The sequence below is a fragment of the Trachypithecus francoisi genome, unplaced genomic scaffold (assembly GCF_009764315.1).
Source record: "Trachypithecus francoisi isolate TF-2019V2 unplaced genomic scaffold, Tfra_2.0 Lachesis_group5, whole genome shotgun sequence".
Taxonomy (NCBI): domain Eukaryota; kingdom Metazoa; phylum Chordata; class Mammalia; order Primates; family Cercopithecidae; genus Trachypithecus; species Trachypithecus francoisi.
The window spans coordinates 102827662-102843258 of NW_022681470.1; the positions used below are offsets into that span (position 1 = coordinate 102827662).

A 15597-nucleotide genomic window follows, 5' to 3' on the forward strand; every position below is an offset into this window, starting at 1 on the left:
TTTCTCTCTAATTCTAAATTTGTATTTCCAGCTATCTTCTAGACATCTCTATGTGAATATCTTCAAAGTCTCAAGTTCATCGTATCTGAAACCAGACCTTTCTTTTTTGCCTCAAACCAGCCCTTCCATCTGACTTTTAAAAACAATTTATTGAAACAAAACTCACATAACATGAAATTTGCCATTTTTTCCAACTTGAGAAATATGTTTCATCTATATTTTTACATAGCTTTTTAAAAATTTTTGAAATTTATAAAACACACATTAAATTTATCATCTTAACCATTTATAAGTATACAGTTCTGTAATGTTTATTCACATTGTTGAACAACCAATCTCCAGAACTTTTTCATCTTGCAAAACTGAAAATTCTATACCCATTAAACAATAACTCATTCCCCTCTTTCCCCGCCCAGTTCCTGGCAACTCCCACTTTACCTTTTGTTTCTATGAGTTTGACTACTCAAATGTATACCTCATACAGATAAATCATACAATATTGGCCTTTTTGTGGCTGGCTTATTTCATTTAGTATAATGTCCTCCAGGTTCATTCATATTGTAGCGTGTGTCAGAATTTTCTTACTTTATAAGGCTGAATAATGTTACATCATATGTTTATGCCACATTTCATTTATCTAGTCATCTTATAATGGACATTTGGGCTGCTTCCATCTTTCAGCTATTGTGAATGATACTGTTACGGGCATGAGTGTACAAATATTCTTTGAGACCCTGCTTTCAATTCTTATGTATATATACGAGAAATGGAACTGCTGAATCATATGGTAATTCTATTTTTAATTTTCTGAGGGATCGCTGTGCTATTTTCCATAGCAGCTGCACCATTTTACATTCCAATCAACAGTGTACAAGAGTTCTAGTTACTCCATATCATCACCACACTTACTATTTTCTGGGAGCTTTATAGATATATAGATACAGATATATGTGTGTGTGTGTGTATATATATATATATCAGCCATCCTAGTGGATATGAGGTAATATCACATTATGGTTTTGATTTGCGTTTCCCTAATTATTAGTAAGATTGGGCATCTCTTTCATGTGTTTCTTGGCCATTTGTGTATGTTCTTTGGAGAAATGTCTGTTCAAATCCTTTGCCCATTTTTCAATCGAGTTGATGTTCTGTTTTGTTTTTGCTGTTGATTTGTAGGAGTCCTTTATTTTAAATTTTAAATTTAATAATTATTTTTATTTAATAATTTATAATTAAATAAATTATGAATAATTTATTTAATATTATTATTAAATAATAATAATAATTATTTGATATGGGGTATCTCTCTGTTGCTCAGGCTGGAGTGCAGTGGTGTTATCATAGCTCACTGCAGTCTTGACCACCCGGGCTCAAGCCATCCTTCTGCCTCAGCCTCCTGAGTAGCTGGGACTACAGGTACATGCCTCTATGCTTAGCTAATTAAAAAAAAAAATTGGTGGGGGGTGATAGAGATGGGACCTTCTTGTGTTGCCTAGGCTAGTCTTAAATTCCTGGGCTGAAACAATCCTCCTGCCTTGGCCTCCCAAGTGCTGGCATTAGTGGGGTGAGCCACCGCGCCTGGCCTTAAGAGTTCTTTGTATAATCTGGATGTTAACTGCTTGTCAGACATATGATTTGCAAATATTTTTCTCCCATTTTATAGATTGCCGTTTTACTCCGTTGACTGGGTCTCTTGATGGAGAGAAGTTTTAAATTTTGATGTAGCTCAAAAAACCTTTATTATTTTGTTGGACCTGAGTTCCTGGGGCTATCAAATATATCCACATAGAAATTTTAAATAAAATCTTACTGAAAAGATAGGTTTGATAAAATATCAACTGTCTGCCATCAAGTTCTCTACAGGTCAGTTCTCTTATTTTTTGTCATGGTAGCTAATTTGGGGGATGTACTAGTGGTAGATTATTATTGTTCCCAATTATTCATTTTTATTTCTTTTAAGAGCAGAGATTATCAAACTTTCTGTGAAAGGATAGATAGTAAACATGTTAGACTTTGCAGGCAACACGTAGTCTCTGTCGCCACTGCCATTGCTCCTATCTCTTCCCTGTCTTCTTTTTCTATTTCTTCCTCTCCTCTTTCTCCTCCTCCTCCTCCATTTTTCCTCCTCTTTTTAAAAAAAAAAAATTTGATTACTCTTATGAAATGCAAACACCATTCTTAGCGCATGGGTGGAACAGAAACAGTCCACAGGCCAGATTTGACCTGGGAGCAGTAGTTTGCTGACTCCTGCTTGGGAGGATTGTATGTCCTCGCCCACTGCCTTGTGACTTCTCCTGTGGGAGAGTCATCTCTTTCTACCCCACTGATGTTGGACTTGTCCATGTGGTTTACTTTAGCCAGTGGAAAGTGAGTGGGCATGATGTACACCATGTCCAGGAAGAATCTTTAAGAGCCATTGCATGTTTGCTCTAGCTCTCTTGCTCTTTTTCCTTCTGACATGAGAACAGAATGTTCAGCTAGGGGCTATTTGTTCAATTTGGATCCTGACATGAAAAGATCTATAAAGAAGAATTAGAGCCAATCTATAGGTACCAATATGTCATGTGAAAGAGGAAAAAACAATTTTTGTAAACCACTTAAATTTGGGGCCTGTCTGTTACGCTGTATAGCCTATCATAATCTGATGAATATATTATTACAGGCAAACACACACACAAGCACAATAGGCAATAGAATTTACATAGAGGTGAGTTTTAAGTCAAGAACAGCCTGACAGAAGCTGCTTATTTAACTTTGGAAGTATTAGACTAAGAAAAAGTATAGAGAACTCCAAATGTGTACGGACAGATTTATTGGCATAGTACTGAGAAGGGGAAGACCAGTTGAAGAGAGTGAGCTTATACAGAGATTCTTTAATTGAAATCAGAACTCCAAAGTTCCTCTTAAGGGGATTTGTCATGGGGATAATAAGAGTCTAATAAAAATAACTCAGCATAAATTGCTAGTTTCCAAGAGGAAGCAATAAATGAGAATTTCAGAGTCTAAATAGTCATCCAAGTGTTCTAAGTAAAACTTACAGGACCCAGTTCCTAGGAAGGTAACATTTACATGTGAAAAAGTAAAATCTTAAGGGACACAGAGATTTGATCCAGGATTTACTGAGCCAGCTAATTGCTTGAATCAGTTGATTGATACCTAGCAGATATATCTTTCAGAATCATGCTGTCTATCCTGCACTCTTTCTGTTAAATATTTTTGAAATTTAAAAAATATTAAAAATTAGCCCATCTCAAAAACTTTAAAAATACAGCGAGGGCCGGGTGCGGTGGCTCACGCCTGTAATCCCAGCACTTTGGGAGGCCGAGGCGGGTGGATCATTTGAGGTCAGGAGTTTAAGACCAGCCTGGCCTACATGGTGAAACCCCATCTCTACTAAAAATACAAAAATTAGCTGGGTGGTAGTGGCATCCGTCTGTAATCCCAGCTACTTAGGAGGGTGAGGCAGGAGAATGCTTGAGCCTGGGAAGCTGGAGGTTGCAAATCGCACCACTACATTCTAGCCTGGGTGACAGAGTGAGACCTTGTCTCAGAAAAAAACAAACAAAAAAAAATTACAGCGAGATACCATCTCTTATCAGTCTGAATAGCTATTGTTAAAATGTCAAAAAATAACAGATGTGGGCCAGGTTGTGGAGTAAAGGGAACACTTATGCACTGTTGACAGGAGTATAAATTAGTTCAACCATTTTGGAAAGTAGTGTGGCAAGTCCTCAAAGAGCTAAAAACAGAACTACCATTTGACCCAGTAATCCCATTACTGGATATATACCCAAAGGAATGTGAATCATTCTACCATAAAGATACATGCACACGTATATTCATTGCAACACTATGCACAATTAGAAAGACAGAATCAACCTAAATGCCCATCAATGGCAGATTGAGTAAAGAAAATGTGGTACATATACCACATTTTACCATGGATTACTGTGCAGCCATAAAAAAAAAAAATACCAAGATCATTTTCTTTGCAGGAACATGGATGGAGCTGGAGGCCATTATCCTTAGCAAACTAACACAGGAACAGACAACCAAATACCACATATTCTCACTTCTAAGTGGGAGCTAAATGATGAGAACACATGGACACATAGAGGGGAACAACAGACACTGGGGCCTACTTAAGGGTGTAGAATGGGAGGAGGGAGAGGGGCAGAAAAATAACTAATAGGTACTAGGCTTAGTACCTGGGTGATAAAATAATCTGTACAACAAACCCCTGTGACATCAGTTTACCTCTATAACAAACCTGCACATATACCCCTGAACCTAAAATAAAGTTAAAAAAAAAAGCAAAATACAGAAAATAGTAAAACATCCATATTCCCAATATCAAAAATGAATATTAATTATTTTGTCATATTTTTTTCAACTTTTTTATATTAAAAACATTATTGATGAAGTTGAGAGTTCCTTCAATACTTTCCCTTCCTATTCCCTTTACCCCTCCTGATTGCGTCCCTTTCCTCTATTCCCAGGCAACAAAAATCTTGGATTTGGTGTCAGTCGAGCCCATTTTTTATACTTGCTTTCATGTGTAATTCACTGAACAGTGTATAGTATTTTTGTTTGTATGGTTTAAAATTTTTTCATAGTTGGTATAATAGTACAGTACTTTTTTGCAGTTTTGTTTTTTTCACACACTAGTATGTTTTTGTTATCTATTCATGTTTATTCATTTAAATCTAGCTCACTTATTTGTTGTACAGTATGCAACTATATACATATGCCACATGTTTAGACATTTCTCTATAAATGTCTAATGTTTAATTTTATGCATACATTCACTAAATATTGAGTACTTACCATGCCCTAGGTGCTATAGCATGATATATTAGTGAATATGTGAGAGAAAAATGTTTGCTACCATACTACTTATGTTCCATTGGAATAATATAAAATAAATAATAAATACATAAGCCAAACATAAAGTATATTAGAAGGTGATAAGTGATATGGAAAAAGATTAAGGAGAATTGGGAGTGGGATTGAGGGGAACAGACTCAATCAGTGTAGTTTGGGTAAGCCCCCTTGGTAAGATGATATTAGAGCAAAGACAAGGTGAGGGAGTTAGCCAGTGAATATCTAGGGAGTCAGTGATTATCTAAGGAAGACAATTCCTATCAGAGAAAAGCCAGTGCAAGCCCTTAATGTGAGAGTGTAATTTGGTGTTTTCTGGGAACACCACCAGAAGGCCAGCATGGCTGGAGAAAGAGGGACAAAGGAGATAGGAGTAGGATTTGAATCACAGGGGTTACAGAGTTGAAACGGAGGAGATGACTGTGCCTCATCTTATAGGCTGTTATGAGGACTCTGGCTTTTACTCTGAAAAAATGAAAAGTACATGAAAGATTTTGAGTAGAGGAATGATGTGATCTATGTTGTGGAGGGGTCGCTTAGGCTGGTATGTTAAAAATAGACTGTAGGGAGATAGAGTGGAAGCAGGGAGATGAGTTAGGAAGTTATCACAGTGCTCTGGGGGAGGGTTGATGGTGTCTCACACTGGAGTGCTAGCAATAGATGTGGTGAAAAGTGGTGAGACTGAATATATGTTGAAGGTAAAGGCAACAAGATTTGCTGATGGATTAGATACAGAGTGTGAGAGAGTACGAGGAGTGAAGAATGATGCCAAGGTTTTTGCCTAAGCAACTGCAAAGTTGTCCCATCCACAGAGATGGGACATCTATCTGTGAATAGAGCAGATTTGGGATGGAGGATCAGGAGTTACGTTTTGGATGTGTTGAGCTTGAGAACCTGTTAGATATCCAGATAGAGAAGCTGAATAGGTAGTTGGATATGAGTCTGGAGGTCATCAGCAAGGTCTGACTGGAGTTATAAATTCAGAAGGCATCAGCTATACAGATTTTACTTAAAGCAGTGAGATGAGATGATATTGCAAAGGGAATGGGTTTAAAAAACAATAGAAGAAACAAAGACTGAAACCTGGGTGTCAGCAATTAAGAAGTCAGGTTAAACAGGAGGAACCAGCAAAAGGAGACTGAAAAGAGAAACTATTGAAATAGGGAGAAAACATACCAAAATGTAATATCTAGGGGAGCCAAGAAGAAAATGTATCAAGGAAGAGGAGGTAATTAGTTGTGTCAAGGGCTGCTGAATATGTCAAGTAAGATGATTACTTCACCTTAGCCATTAGCATTGATGACAGTGGTGAGTAGTTTTAGTGGAGTGGTGGAGGTGAAACCTATTGGAATAGGTTTAAGTGAGAATCGGGTTGGAGGATGTGGTCTCATCAAACACAGTGGTAGCTCTGATATCTTTACCTTTCTTCAATAATGGGAACCCATTCTCCCCCTTAACCATGTTGAAAGGAACTGGAGTTAGCGTTGATTTGGGGGCTACCTACTCCTGTGTGGAGTGATTTTTTTTTTCATTCTATTTTCTGATTCTTTCTTCAGCTATGTACACTCTAATATTAATCACATCTATTGAATTTTGTTTCATGACTCCAACCTTTATATTCACATTTTCAATTTTTAATGTAAGCTTTATATTAGGTATAACATACAGAATAGTACAAAATCCTAAGCGTATACAGATCAATCTATTTTTATAAACTGAACACACCTGTGTAACTAGCACCCAGAATGCCCCTCATTCTTCTTCCTTATCACTATTACCCCTTACTCTCAAGATACTCCATTTATAGAGATTATATAAATGGGATTATGCAGTATGTACTCCTCTCATTCAGTATATGTCTTCTTTTATATGATGTTTGTGAGATTGATTCATGTTGATGCATGTAATTGTTCATTCATTGTCATTGGTGTAGTATTCCATTGTATGAATATACCACAATTTATCTGTTTTACTTTATGTGGACATTTGGATTGTTCAGAATTTGGGGTTGTTACAATATGTTCTTGCGCATATATTTTATGGAACATATACCCACATTTCTCGTGGATATATACCTAAAAATGGAATACTTAGGTCATAGGATATGTGAATGTTGAGCATTAGTGGATACTGTCAGTTTTCTAAAGTTGGTGTAACAATTTACATTCCTACAGCAGTGTGTGAGAGTAAATGTTCCATTTACTCAACATCCTTGCCATACTTGATGCTGTTGGGTTCTTCACTTTAATCGTTCTGATGAATCTGTATTGGTATTGTATTGTGGCTTTAATTTGCATTTAATGCATGTAATTTGCATTTTCTGATTATTTCTGAAGCTGAATATTTTCCGATATATTAATTTGTCATTTGGCGATCTTATTTTGTGTGAATTACTTATCCCTGTTTTTGGCTAATTTTATAGGTTTATCTACTTACTTATTATAAATTCATAGGAGTCCTTCACGTATTCTGTGTACCAATATATTCTGTGTAGGTATTGCAGGTATCTTCTCCCAGTCTGTGGCTTGCTTATTCACCCTATGGTGAATTTTGATAAGGAAAAGTCCTTAATTTTAATGTAGTTTAATCTACCAAGATTTTTTGCTTTATGTTTAGTGCTTTTTTGGATCCTATTAAAGTCCTTGCTGACCAAAGGAAATTTAAAATGCAGTCAACTGATTTAATTTTTTGCTACAAATCTTTTAAATATCCATTATTACTTAGGCAGAATATTTTAGGCTACTGTAAAGAATATCAGTTTCCCCAAGAGTATAATTTATTTATCATTTGTCTTCTTTCATTCACAAAAATATCCACACAATATCAATTCAAGTCTCATATAACTCCATTCCATAAGACCTTTTTTGTTCCTTCTTATCACACCCAGAAATTCTCTTGAGTATATTTCTTACCTCATTTATTTCTAATCACCCTGTCTTCTATTTTCAGAGATAACAGAGCCTGTTAGATGTGGATTCCTCTAAAACTTTCTGTCCTCCACTCTGAACTCACAGGATATGTCGTCATCTGTCTTCACGTCCCCCGTCTCCCCTTTCAGTGGAAGATATGGAAGATATTTCATCATCCATTATTTTACCTCTGTTGGGTATCATTCCTTTTCCTCCTTCAGGAATATTGTTCTTTGAATTATCCCCTTTCCTGAATCTTTAGTGGCTCTCCCTCTGCTGAGTACATCAACAGTGTGTTATCCCAATTTAGAAAACAACATAAAATGCTTATTTTCTAACTCCTCTCAGTTATCCCATCTTAATCCTTCCTTGAAAAACAAATGTCTTACACATATGATTAAGGTGCATAATACTAAACATACCCCACACAATTCGTGCATATAAAACTAGGGAAATCTAAATAGGGTGGAGGGATTGCATCAAATTCAGAATTTTCTTGTTGTTGAAACAGGAAAGGTTCCCTTGTCCCCCTCGCAGGATGTATGACAGGGGAAGTGGCTTAGAGTGGCTTGCAGTCCCTTGCTGCTCACACCTCCAGAGGAGCATACAGATGGGCAGGCTGTGGGGCTCTGACCCCAAGGCAGTGTCTAGGGGTGAATGTTTATTGCTGAAGCCCCAGTGGGTGTGTATTACAGGGTACTCTTTTAGTTTAGCCACCTGTAAAGGGCTTGTGTTAGCTCAATTAGACCCCTGCCTTATTGCAAGGACAGAGGGCTTTCTGTATCCCTGAGTTCCTTGGTGTACCGGAAGAATTGGATCACATCTGGGCTTGGAGAATGAGTGCAGGGTTTTATCGAGTGGAAGTAGCTCTCGGCAGATGGGGGAGCCAGAAGGGAGATGGTTTTCCCCTGGAGTTGGGCTGCTTTCCCCTGGGTAGCCAGGGTTCTCCTCCGACTGCCCCAGACAAACTCCATGTCGTTCCACCCGTCAGTGGCCTGCTGAAGTGCAGGTGCCTGTCGAGCCCCCCGTGTTTCATGTTTTCCTGCACTGATGTGCTCCCCTTTACGTCCAACTGCCTGTGTGTCTGCCTGCTAAGGTCTCAGGGTTTTTTGTTTGTTTGTTTGTTTGTTTTGAGACAGAGTCTCGCTCTGTTGTCCTCGCTGTAGTGCAATGGCATGGTCTCCGTGATCTCTGCTCACTGCAGCCTTTGCCTCCCGGATTCAAGCGATTCTCCCGCCTCAGCCTCCCGAGTAGCTGGGATTACAGGCACCTGCCATCATGCCCAGCTAATATTTGTATTTTTAGTAGAGATAGGGTTTCGCCATGTTGGTCAGGCTGGTCGTGAGCTCCTGACATCAGGTGATCTGCCCACCTCGGCCTCCCAAAGTATTGGGATTACAGGCATGAGCCATCGCTCCTGTCTAGGTCTCGGGGTTTTTATAGGCACAGGATGAGGGTGTGATTGACCAGGGTGGTTTTGGAAAATGCAACATTTGGGCAGGAAAACAAAAATGTTTCTCCTCATCTAGGTCCATGGGCACAGATCCGGGGGTGGAGCCCTAGCCGTAGACCATGCCCTGCCCCTCTTTTGTATCATTTAAAGGGACCACGACCTTCCCTTCCCCACTTCTGTATCATTGTGATATTAAGCTGTAGTTATGCATGATGTTGCCATTGAGGGAAAGTGGGTTAAGGGCATATGGGATCACTCTGTATTATTTCTTACAACTGTATGTGAATGTACACTTATCTTAAAATTAAAAGTTAAAACAGAAGTATTTCTAAAAATTAGAATAATAAGAGCCACCATTTATTGAGTGGTTACTATGTGCTAGGTTCTCATTACATACTGTCAGGTGGATATTATTGTTAACCTCATCTTCTAGAGGAGAAAACTGAGACGCAAAGAGATTAAATCACTCACACAGAGTCACTCAGCAACTACGTGGCAGAACTTGCATTCAGATCCAGGCAACCTCACTCCAAAGACAGAACTCTTAACTACTTTGCAATCCTTATTGCATATCTGTCTTTATATCTTGCCTTCTAGTCTCACTCATCAGCCCACTGCAATTTACCTTTCATCCCAATCACTCCCCTGAAACTGCTTTTGCCTCAATCACCAAGTCTGTTGCCAAACCTAATGGTCCCATTCTTTTTACAGCATTTCCTATTGCCAACACATTCAACAAATATTTCCTGGCCGGGCGCGGTGGCTCAAGCCTGTAATCCCAGCACTTTGGGAGGCCGAGACGGGCGGATCACGAGGTCAGGAGATCGAGACCATCCTGGCTAATACGGTGAAACCCCGTCTCTACTAAAAAAATACAAAAAACTAGCCGGGCGACGAGGCGGGCGCCTGTAGTCCCAGCTACTCGGGAGGCTGAGACAGGAGAATGGCGTGAACCCGGGAGGTGGAGCTTGCAGTGAGCTGAGATCCGGCCACTGCACTCCAGCCTGGGCGACAGAGTGAGACTCCGTCTCAAAAAAAAAAAAAAAACAAATATTTCCTGAGACATACAATGTACCAAGTTATGTTCTACAGCTGTGAAAAAGATAGGCAAAACAGCTGCAACTGAAGAATGCACCTTTTACAATTAGAGAACTGAAATCTTAGTTCTTTCTTGTTGTTTGTGCTGCTGACTTGTTTGTGGATGGTCAATAGGGGACTTTATTGTCCATGCCTTTGTTTTTCTGTGGCCAATCAGGTTATATAGCTAGTTTTTTTGTGGTTTCACAACATAAATGATAAAATACTATATTTAGATACCATTTTCCCTTTTTCCCTCAAATGGAAATCTGAACCTTTCCAAGCAATTGTCATGAATATGTACAAAGTAAGACAACCAAATCTGAAGTATCCTACTCTTCTTATATCATTATTAAAAATGAATTGTGAAAAATTAATTGCCATTGACCTTTTACCTACTTTTTCTGTGTAAGGATAATTTGAATTAATTTTATGCTCACTATTTTGGAAACACCAGGAAGATCTCTGCAGAATATTAAGTAAGTTTCATTCCATATGTCCAAATAAAAAGTTACTCCAAGGAAAATACTCAGCTTCATGGAGACGTGGTAGTAGCTTTTTGCATATCACCAAAGCTAAGCATTTGAATCAGAGTTAAAGAGGCGTCATCTTGTCTCTTTCCACATATCCATGGTTATTATCTGAGTTTTCATTCCTTTCTTCCAATTCAGTAAAGAAGAAGAAAAATGATTCTCTCCTACTTCTTCATGCCAGAAAAACAGCTCTTGTTTTATTACTTCTAATGGGAATGTATTTTCCTTGGTGATTGGAAGCAACTCTAGTCCTCTTGCCTACATCCAGGGTTAGTTACTGTTTAACTATTTGTTTACAGCAGCAGTTAGCAATTTGCATGGACAGTGTGTCAATGTCACTGCCCTCAATGAAACCCAAATGCCTCTTGGAAGAAAGATGACAGATTCAGCCCAGGGACTTGGAAAACTTTAAAAGTGATTCCTTGTCAAACACGTGAAAAACAACTCTTCCCTCTCTATAACTTGAGGAAAAAAATGAGAAACTATCTTACAACAGATGGTGATTCCTTGCTAGTAAAACAGGCCTGGCTGATTCAGCTCCACTCCTTTATGTTCTTTTTGCAAAACCCACAAAGAACACATTTGGGGCCACTTTTCAGAGTTGGCAACAGTCTCTGTTTTTTAAGGAAATCATGTGGACGGTAAAAAAACAAAACAAAACAAAAAAAAACCACAGTTGATGAAGGGCTTGTAATCCCCAGAATACAGAAACGGGATGCATAGGCCTTAAATTGTAGGTCATCAGATTTGGTAACTTGATTAAATTTGGTTGAAACAAAAATAAATTCGGGGCTGGGCGCAGTGGCTCACGCCTGTAACCCCAGCACTTTGGGAGGCCGAGGTGGGTGGATCACGAGGTCAGGAGTTCAAGATAAGCCTGGCCAAGATGGTGAAACCCCGTCTCTCCTAAAAAGACAAAAAAAAAAAAAAAAAAAGTCAGACACGGTGATGGGTGCCTGTAATCCCAGCTACTTGGGAGGCTGAGGCAAATAGCTGCTTGAACCCGGGAGGCAGAGGTTGCTGTGAGCTGAGATCGCGCCACTGCACTCCAGCCTGGGCAACAGAGTGAGACTCTGTCTCAAAAAAAAAAAAAAAAAAGGAAAGTTTATATTTTCTTGTTGATTAGACTTCTTCTTAAAAAAAAAAAAAAGAAAAGGAGGAAGAGAAAGATGAAAAAGAGGAGAAAGAGGAACTAGAAACTATAAAAATACCCTTTGGGGTGATGGAATGATAAGGCAATCTCTAATTTTCAAATTACCCTAGATCTAAAGAATTCGATCTTTAATGTTAAGTCCAGTCCCTTTTTTCACCACTTGTATGTAAAGTACTATAGCTGCTTTGATATATTTAGAAGTTATTTAGAGAGGCTTGGAACCAGTGTGTGTGTGTGAGTATGTGAGTGTGTGACAGAGAGAGAAAGAGAGAGAGAGAGAGTCTTCTTAATAAGCTTGGCTTTTTACAGATAGAACAGATGCCTCAGGACATCATGAAACTTTCTCATTGAAGATGTTGAAGCAGAATCTGGTAGAGTATTGTGGAGTAGACTTAACACTAGATTAATACTCAAATCAGTTAGCTTATATGATTTTTTCTTCACTGAAGAGTCTATCCATCATGAATCAGAACTAAGCCCCCTTCACCTTTTCTTATAATAACCTTGATTTGGGGTATTTTCATACATTTAGGGTAATACTTACTATTTAGTTCTTATATGCAAGAAAACACTGGCCACCTTTACTAATGTCCTATTTTAATTTTTTAGGTGTCTGAACACACACAGTTAGGTTGGATCCTTTCCTGCATGGTCAGACTACCTCGATTACAACATTTACATCAGTGGAAGGTAAATGCCAGTAATCTAATTAATAAACAGACAATGAGCTATTTTTCCCTTCCTGTTTATTTTTATGTTAGGTTCTGGGAATCCTGAGTTTACTCTCCTCCCTAGTCTGCTACTCACTAATGGTTGGAACATCATCTTTAACCTCCCTGCTTCAGGGTATTGAAAGGAAAATAAAGGGATTTTCCAAGATTCCTCCTGACTTAAAAATGATGTTAATCGTTTTTATCTGTGTACAGTTGAATCAGCCTTACCTTTGGATAGACTTGGTATTGACTTTGAACAACCACGTAGTTAATAAACAATCACAGATTCTTGATTACTGGACCCTGAAGTTGCCTCCCATTTCCACTGGAATTAACTGGCAGTAAGGAAAGGATGTTTTTATTGTGGAGAGAAGAGACAACATATTATATTTAACAGTTAAACAAGTTGAGTCCAGGCAACAGTTCAAACCCACAGAATAATTAGGGCTATACTTTTTCTAAGACTTTCAACCAAGAAAGATAAATTGAATAATTCATAGTACTTTACTTCCATTTATTTTTGCAATTGGATAACCCCAGGGTAGGTAGCCCCCAACTACGTCAACACTAATTTCAATTTCAAGCTTCTTTTGAGCATATTTTCAGGGCTATTGGTTTCCTCAAAAGCTGGTCTTTTGAAGCCTTCACACATGCTACAGAAAGAAAAAGACAAAGCTTTAAAGTGACAGTTCCTAAATGCTATGGTCTGAATGTGTCCCCCCAAAATTTATATGTTGAAACCTAACTCCCAAGATGATGGTATTAGGAGATAGGGCCTTAGTAAGGTGATTAAATCATGAGGGTGGTGCCCTCATGAGTGAGATTAGTGCTCTTGTTAAAGAGGCCCTAGAGAGACCGCTTGCTCCTGCCATGATCTGTGGACAGAGCTAGAAGTCACTGTCCATGAACAAGGTTCCTCACCAGACACTGACTTTGCCTTAATCTTGGACTTCCCAGCCTCCAGAACTATGTGAAGTAAATTTCTGTTGTTTATAAGCCACCTAGTTGGGTATTTTGTTATAATAGCCTGAGTGGACTAAGACACTTAATACAAAAGACAGAACTGGTAATGCTGCCACATTATTATTTGCCACAAATTAGAAACAAAGTTTCATAATGTTATCTGCCATATTTTGGTTTTAGGCAATACTTTCCCCATAATATTCTACCATTAAGTGTAATGTTGAAATCCTTTTTATAGGAACTGAATACTAATCTAGCAGGAACTATTCCCACTTTAAAACAGCATCTAAAGATCTCCTGATAGCACATTACTAGTGCATGTACTGATATTCTAGAAAAACCTTTCCATTAGTATATAATTGCTTGTTTGTAGGAAAAACATGAATTTCAAATCCCAGTCTTATCCTCAGGTGTGTCACTGTCTTCTCTAGTCATTCCTTCATTAATACTAATTAAATACTAGTGATATCTTCTGTGAGTCTTATGTCATACTAGGTGCTAGAGATAATAGCAGTTAATAAGAAGTAGCCCCCTTCATGAGGCTTATAATCTGTTTGGGAAGAGACAATTAAATAAATAATAAGAAAGTGTAAGAAGCGCTCTGAGGGCAGGATTCCAGTGCCATGGAGGATCTAATAAGGGCATCTAGCTTGGTTTCCACTGGGACAGCAAGAGGTAGAATAGTGGCACAGAAGGGTGGGGTGAGGGTTGCTGAGGTCAGGGTTATTTAGAGGATTAATCAGTAACATATATGTAAAACATCTGGAGCACATAATGGGCACTCAATAAATATTAATGCTCTCCACATTTTCCCTCTCCCTTGTAATTTCAAGGTTCATTACGCTAATATGAAAAGGCTATAAATTGAATGGGATGGCAACTTTTAAAAATTGGGTTCTTTTTCAATTTGCGCATTTCCAAATTAAACTTTCATTATCTTTACCTGGTGATAATTGTGAACTAGCCTTTATCATGAACTTTGTAATTAGGGGATGTAGTGAAGACATTGTATGGTCAAACATTCAAATTTCCTTTGAATGGCCTAGAGCATTGGTTGCTATAAGCCAGAAACCACTCGAAGTATACTCAGAAAAGTTTGTAACTAAATTATGAAACACCAAAATTAAGATGACTAAGGAGAGAAGCTGTTGTATTTTCAGATTGAGCCTTAAAAAGTGTGTCTGCACCTTGGTAGGGGTACCCCAAATTTGTAAGCTCATGAGCTTGGTCCCTGGAATAAAACAAGTTTATAAATTCAGTTGCCCAGTTCATTTGGAAATAATCAGACTTGAGGGAAATGATTCACATTAACTAAATGGGTAAGATTTGTCTACATACCAAAGCATCCATTTATTTTACAAGAGATGCTGTATCTTAGGCCTTGAAACTGCACAGAATATTCCCATCTGATAAATAGCTCTACTCAGAGAACCAAATGACATGTCAGCAATGTGCAGCCGCAGCAAAGGAGTTACCATCATTAGGATCCTGTTTACTGAGTACACAGTAGTAGTTTATAGTCGACATCTATTGCTACCCAGTTATTAAATGTTTCTAATATCATCTCAGGTGTTTCCATCAACTTCCCCATTAAGGAACTGTTTTGGTCTATACAGCCTGTACTGTTCATTGGGTCACCTGACCCTCACTGCTTCAGCATGCTTAATCACCTAAGGATCAAGACCGGTGATTAGGATTGGTTAGATGAAAATTTCTCTCACTTAGTTTTATTTTAAATGCCATGATTTTTTATTTTTTGTTATTTAAATGTGATTGTAAGGGAACATTCCAGTTTTCTCAGTAGCATGCTGTGAGACTTTTTGGGAAGTTTCCACATACAAACAATAGGGCTTTTGATATTAACTCAAGTTAATTTGTAGAGATTTAATTTCATGATAATTTGTGACCTTGTCTG

At 38.2% G+C, this 15597-nt stretch overlaps 1 protein-coding gene across 5 annotated transcripts in view; it reads left to right on the forward strand.

Moving 5' to 3' along the window:
- WARS2 (tryptophanyl tRNA synthetase 2, mitochondrial) overlaps window positions 1-15597 on the forward strand; it is a 123246-nt gene that overhangs the window by 95643 nt on the left and 12006 nt on the right. For all 5 annotated transcript variants that reach the window (XM_033195737.1, XM_033195740.1, XM_033195739.1 and 2 more), the window contains one exon: window positions 12616-12696. In XM_033195737.1, coding sequence (XP_033051628.1) covers window positions 12616-12696 — 81 coding nt within the window. The remainder of the gene's footprint in view (window positions 1-12615; window positions 12697-15597) is intronic.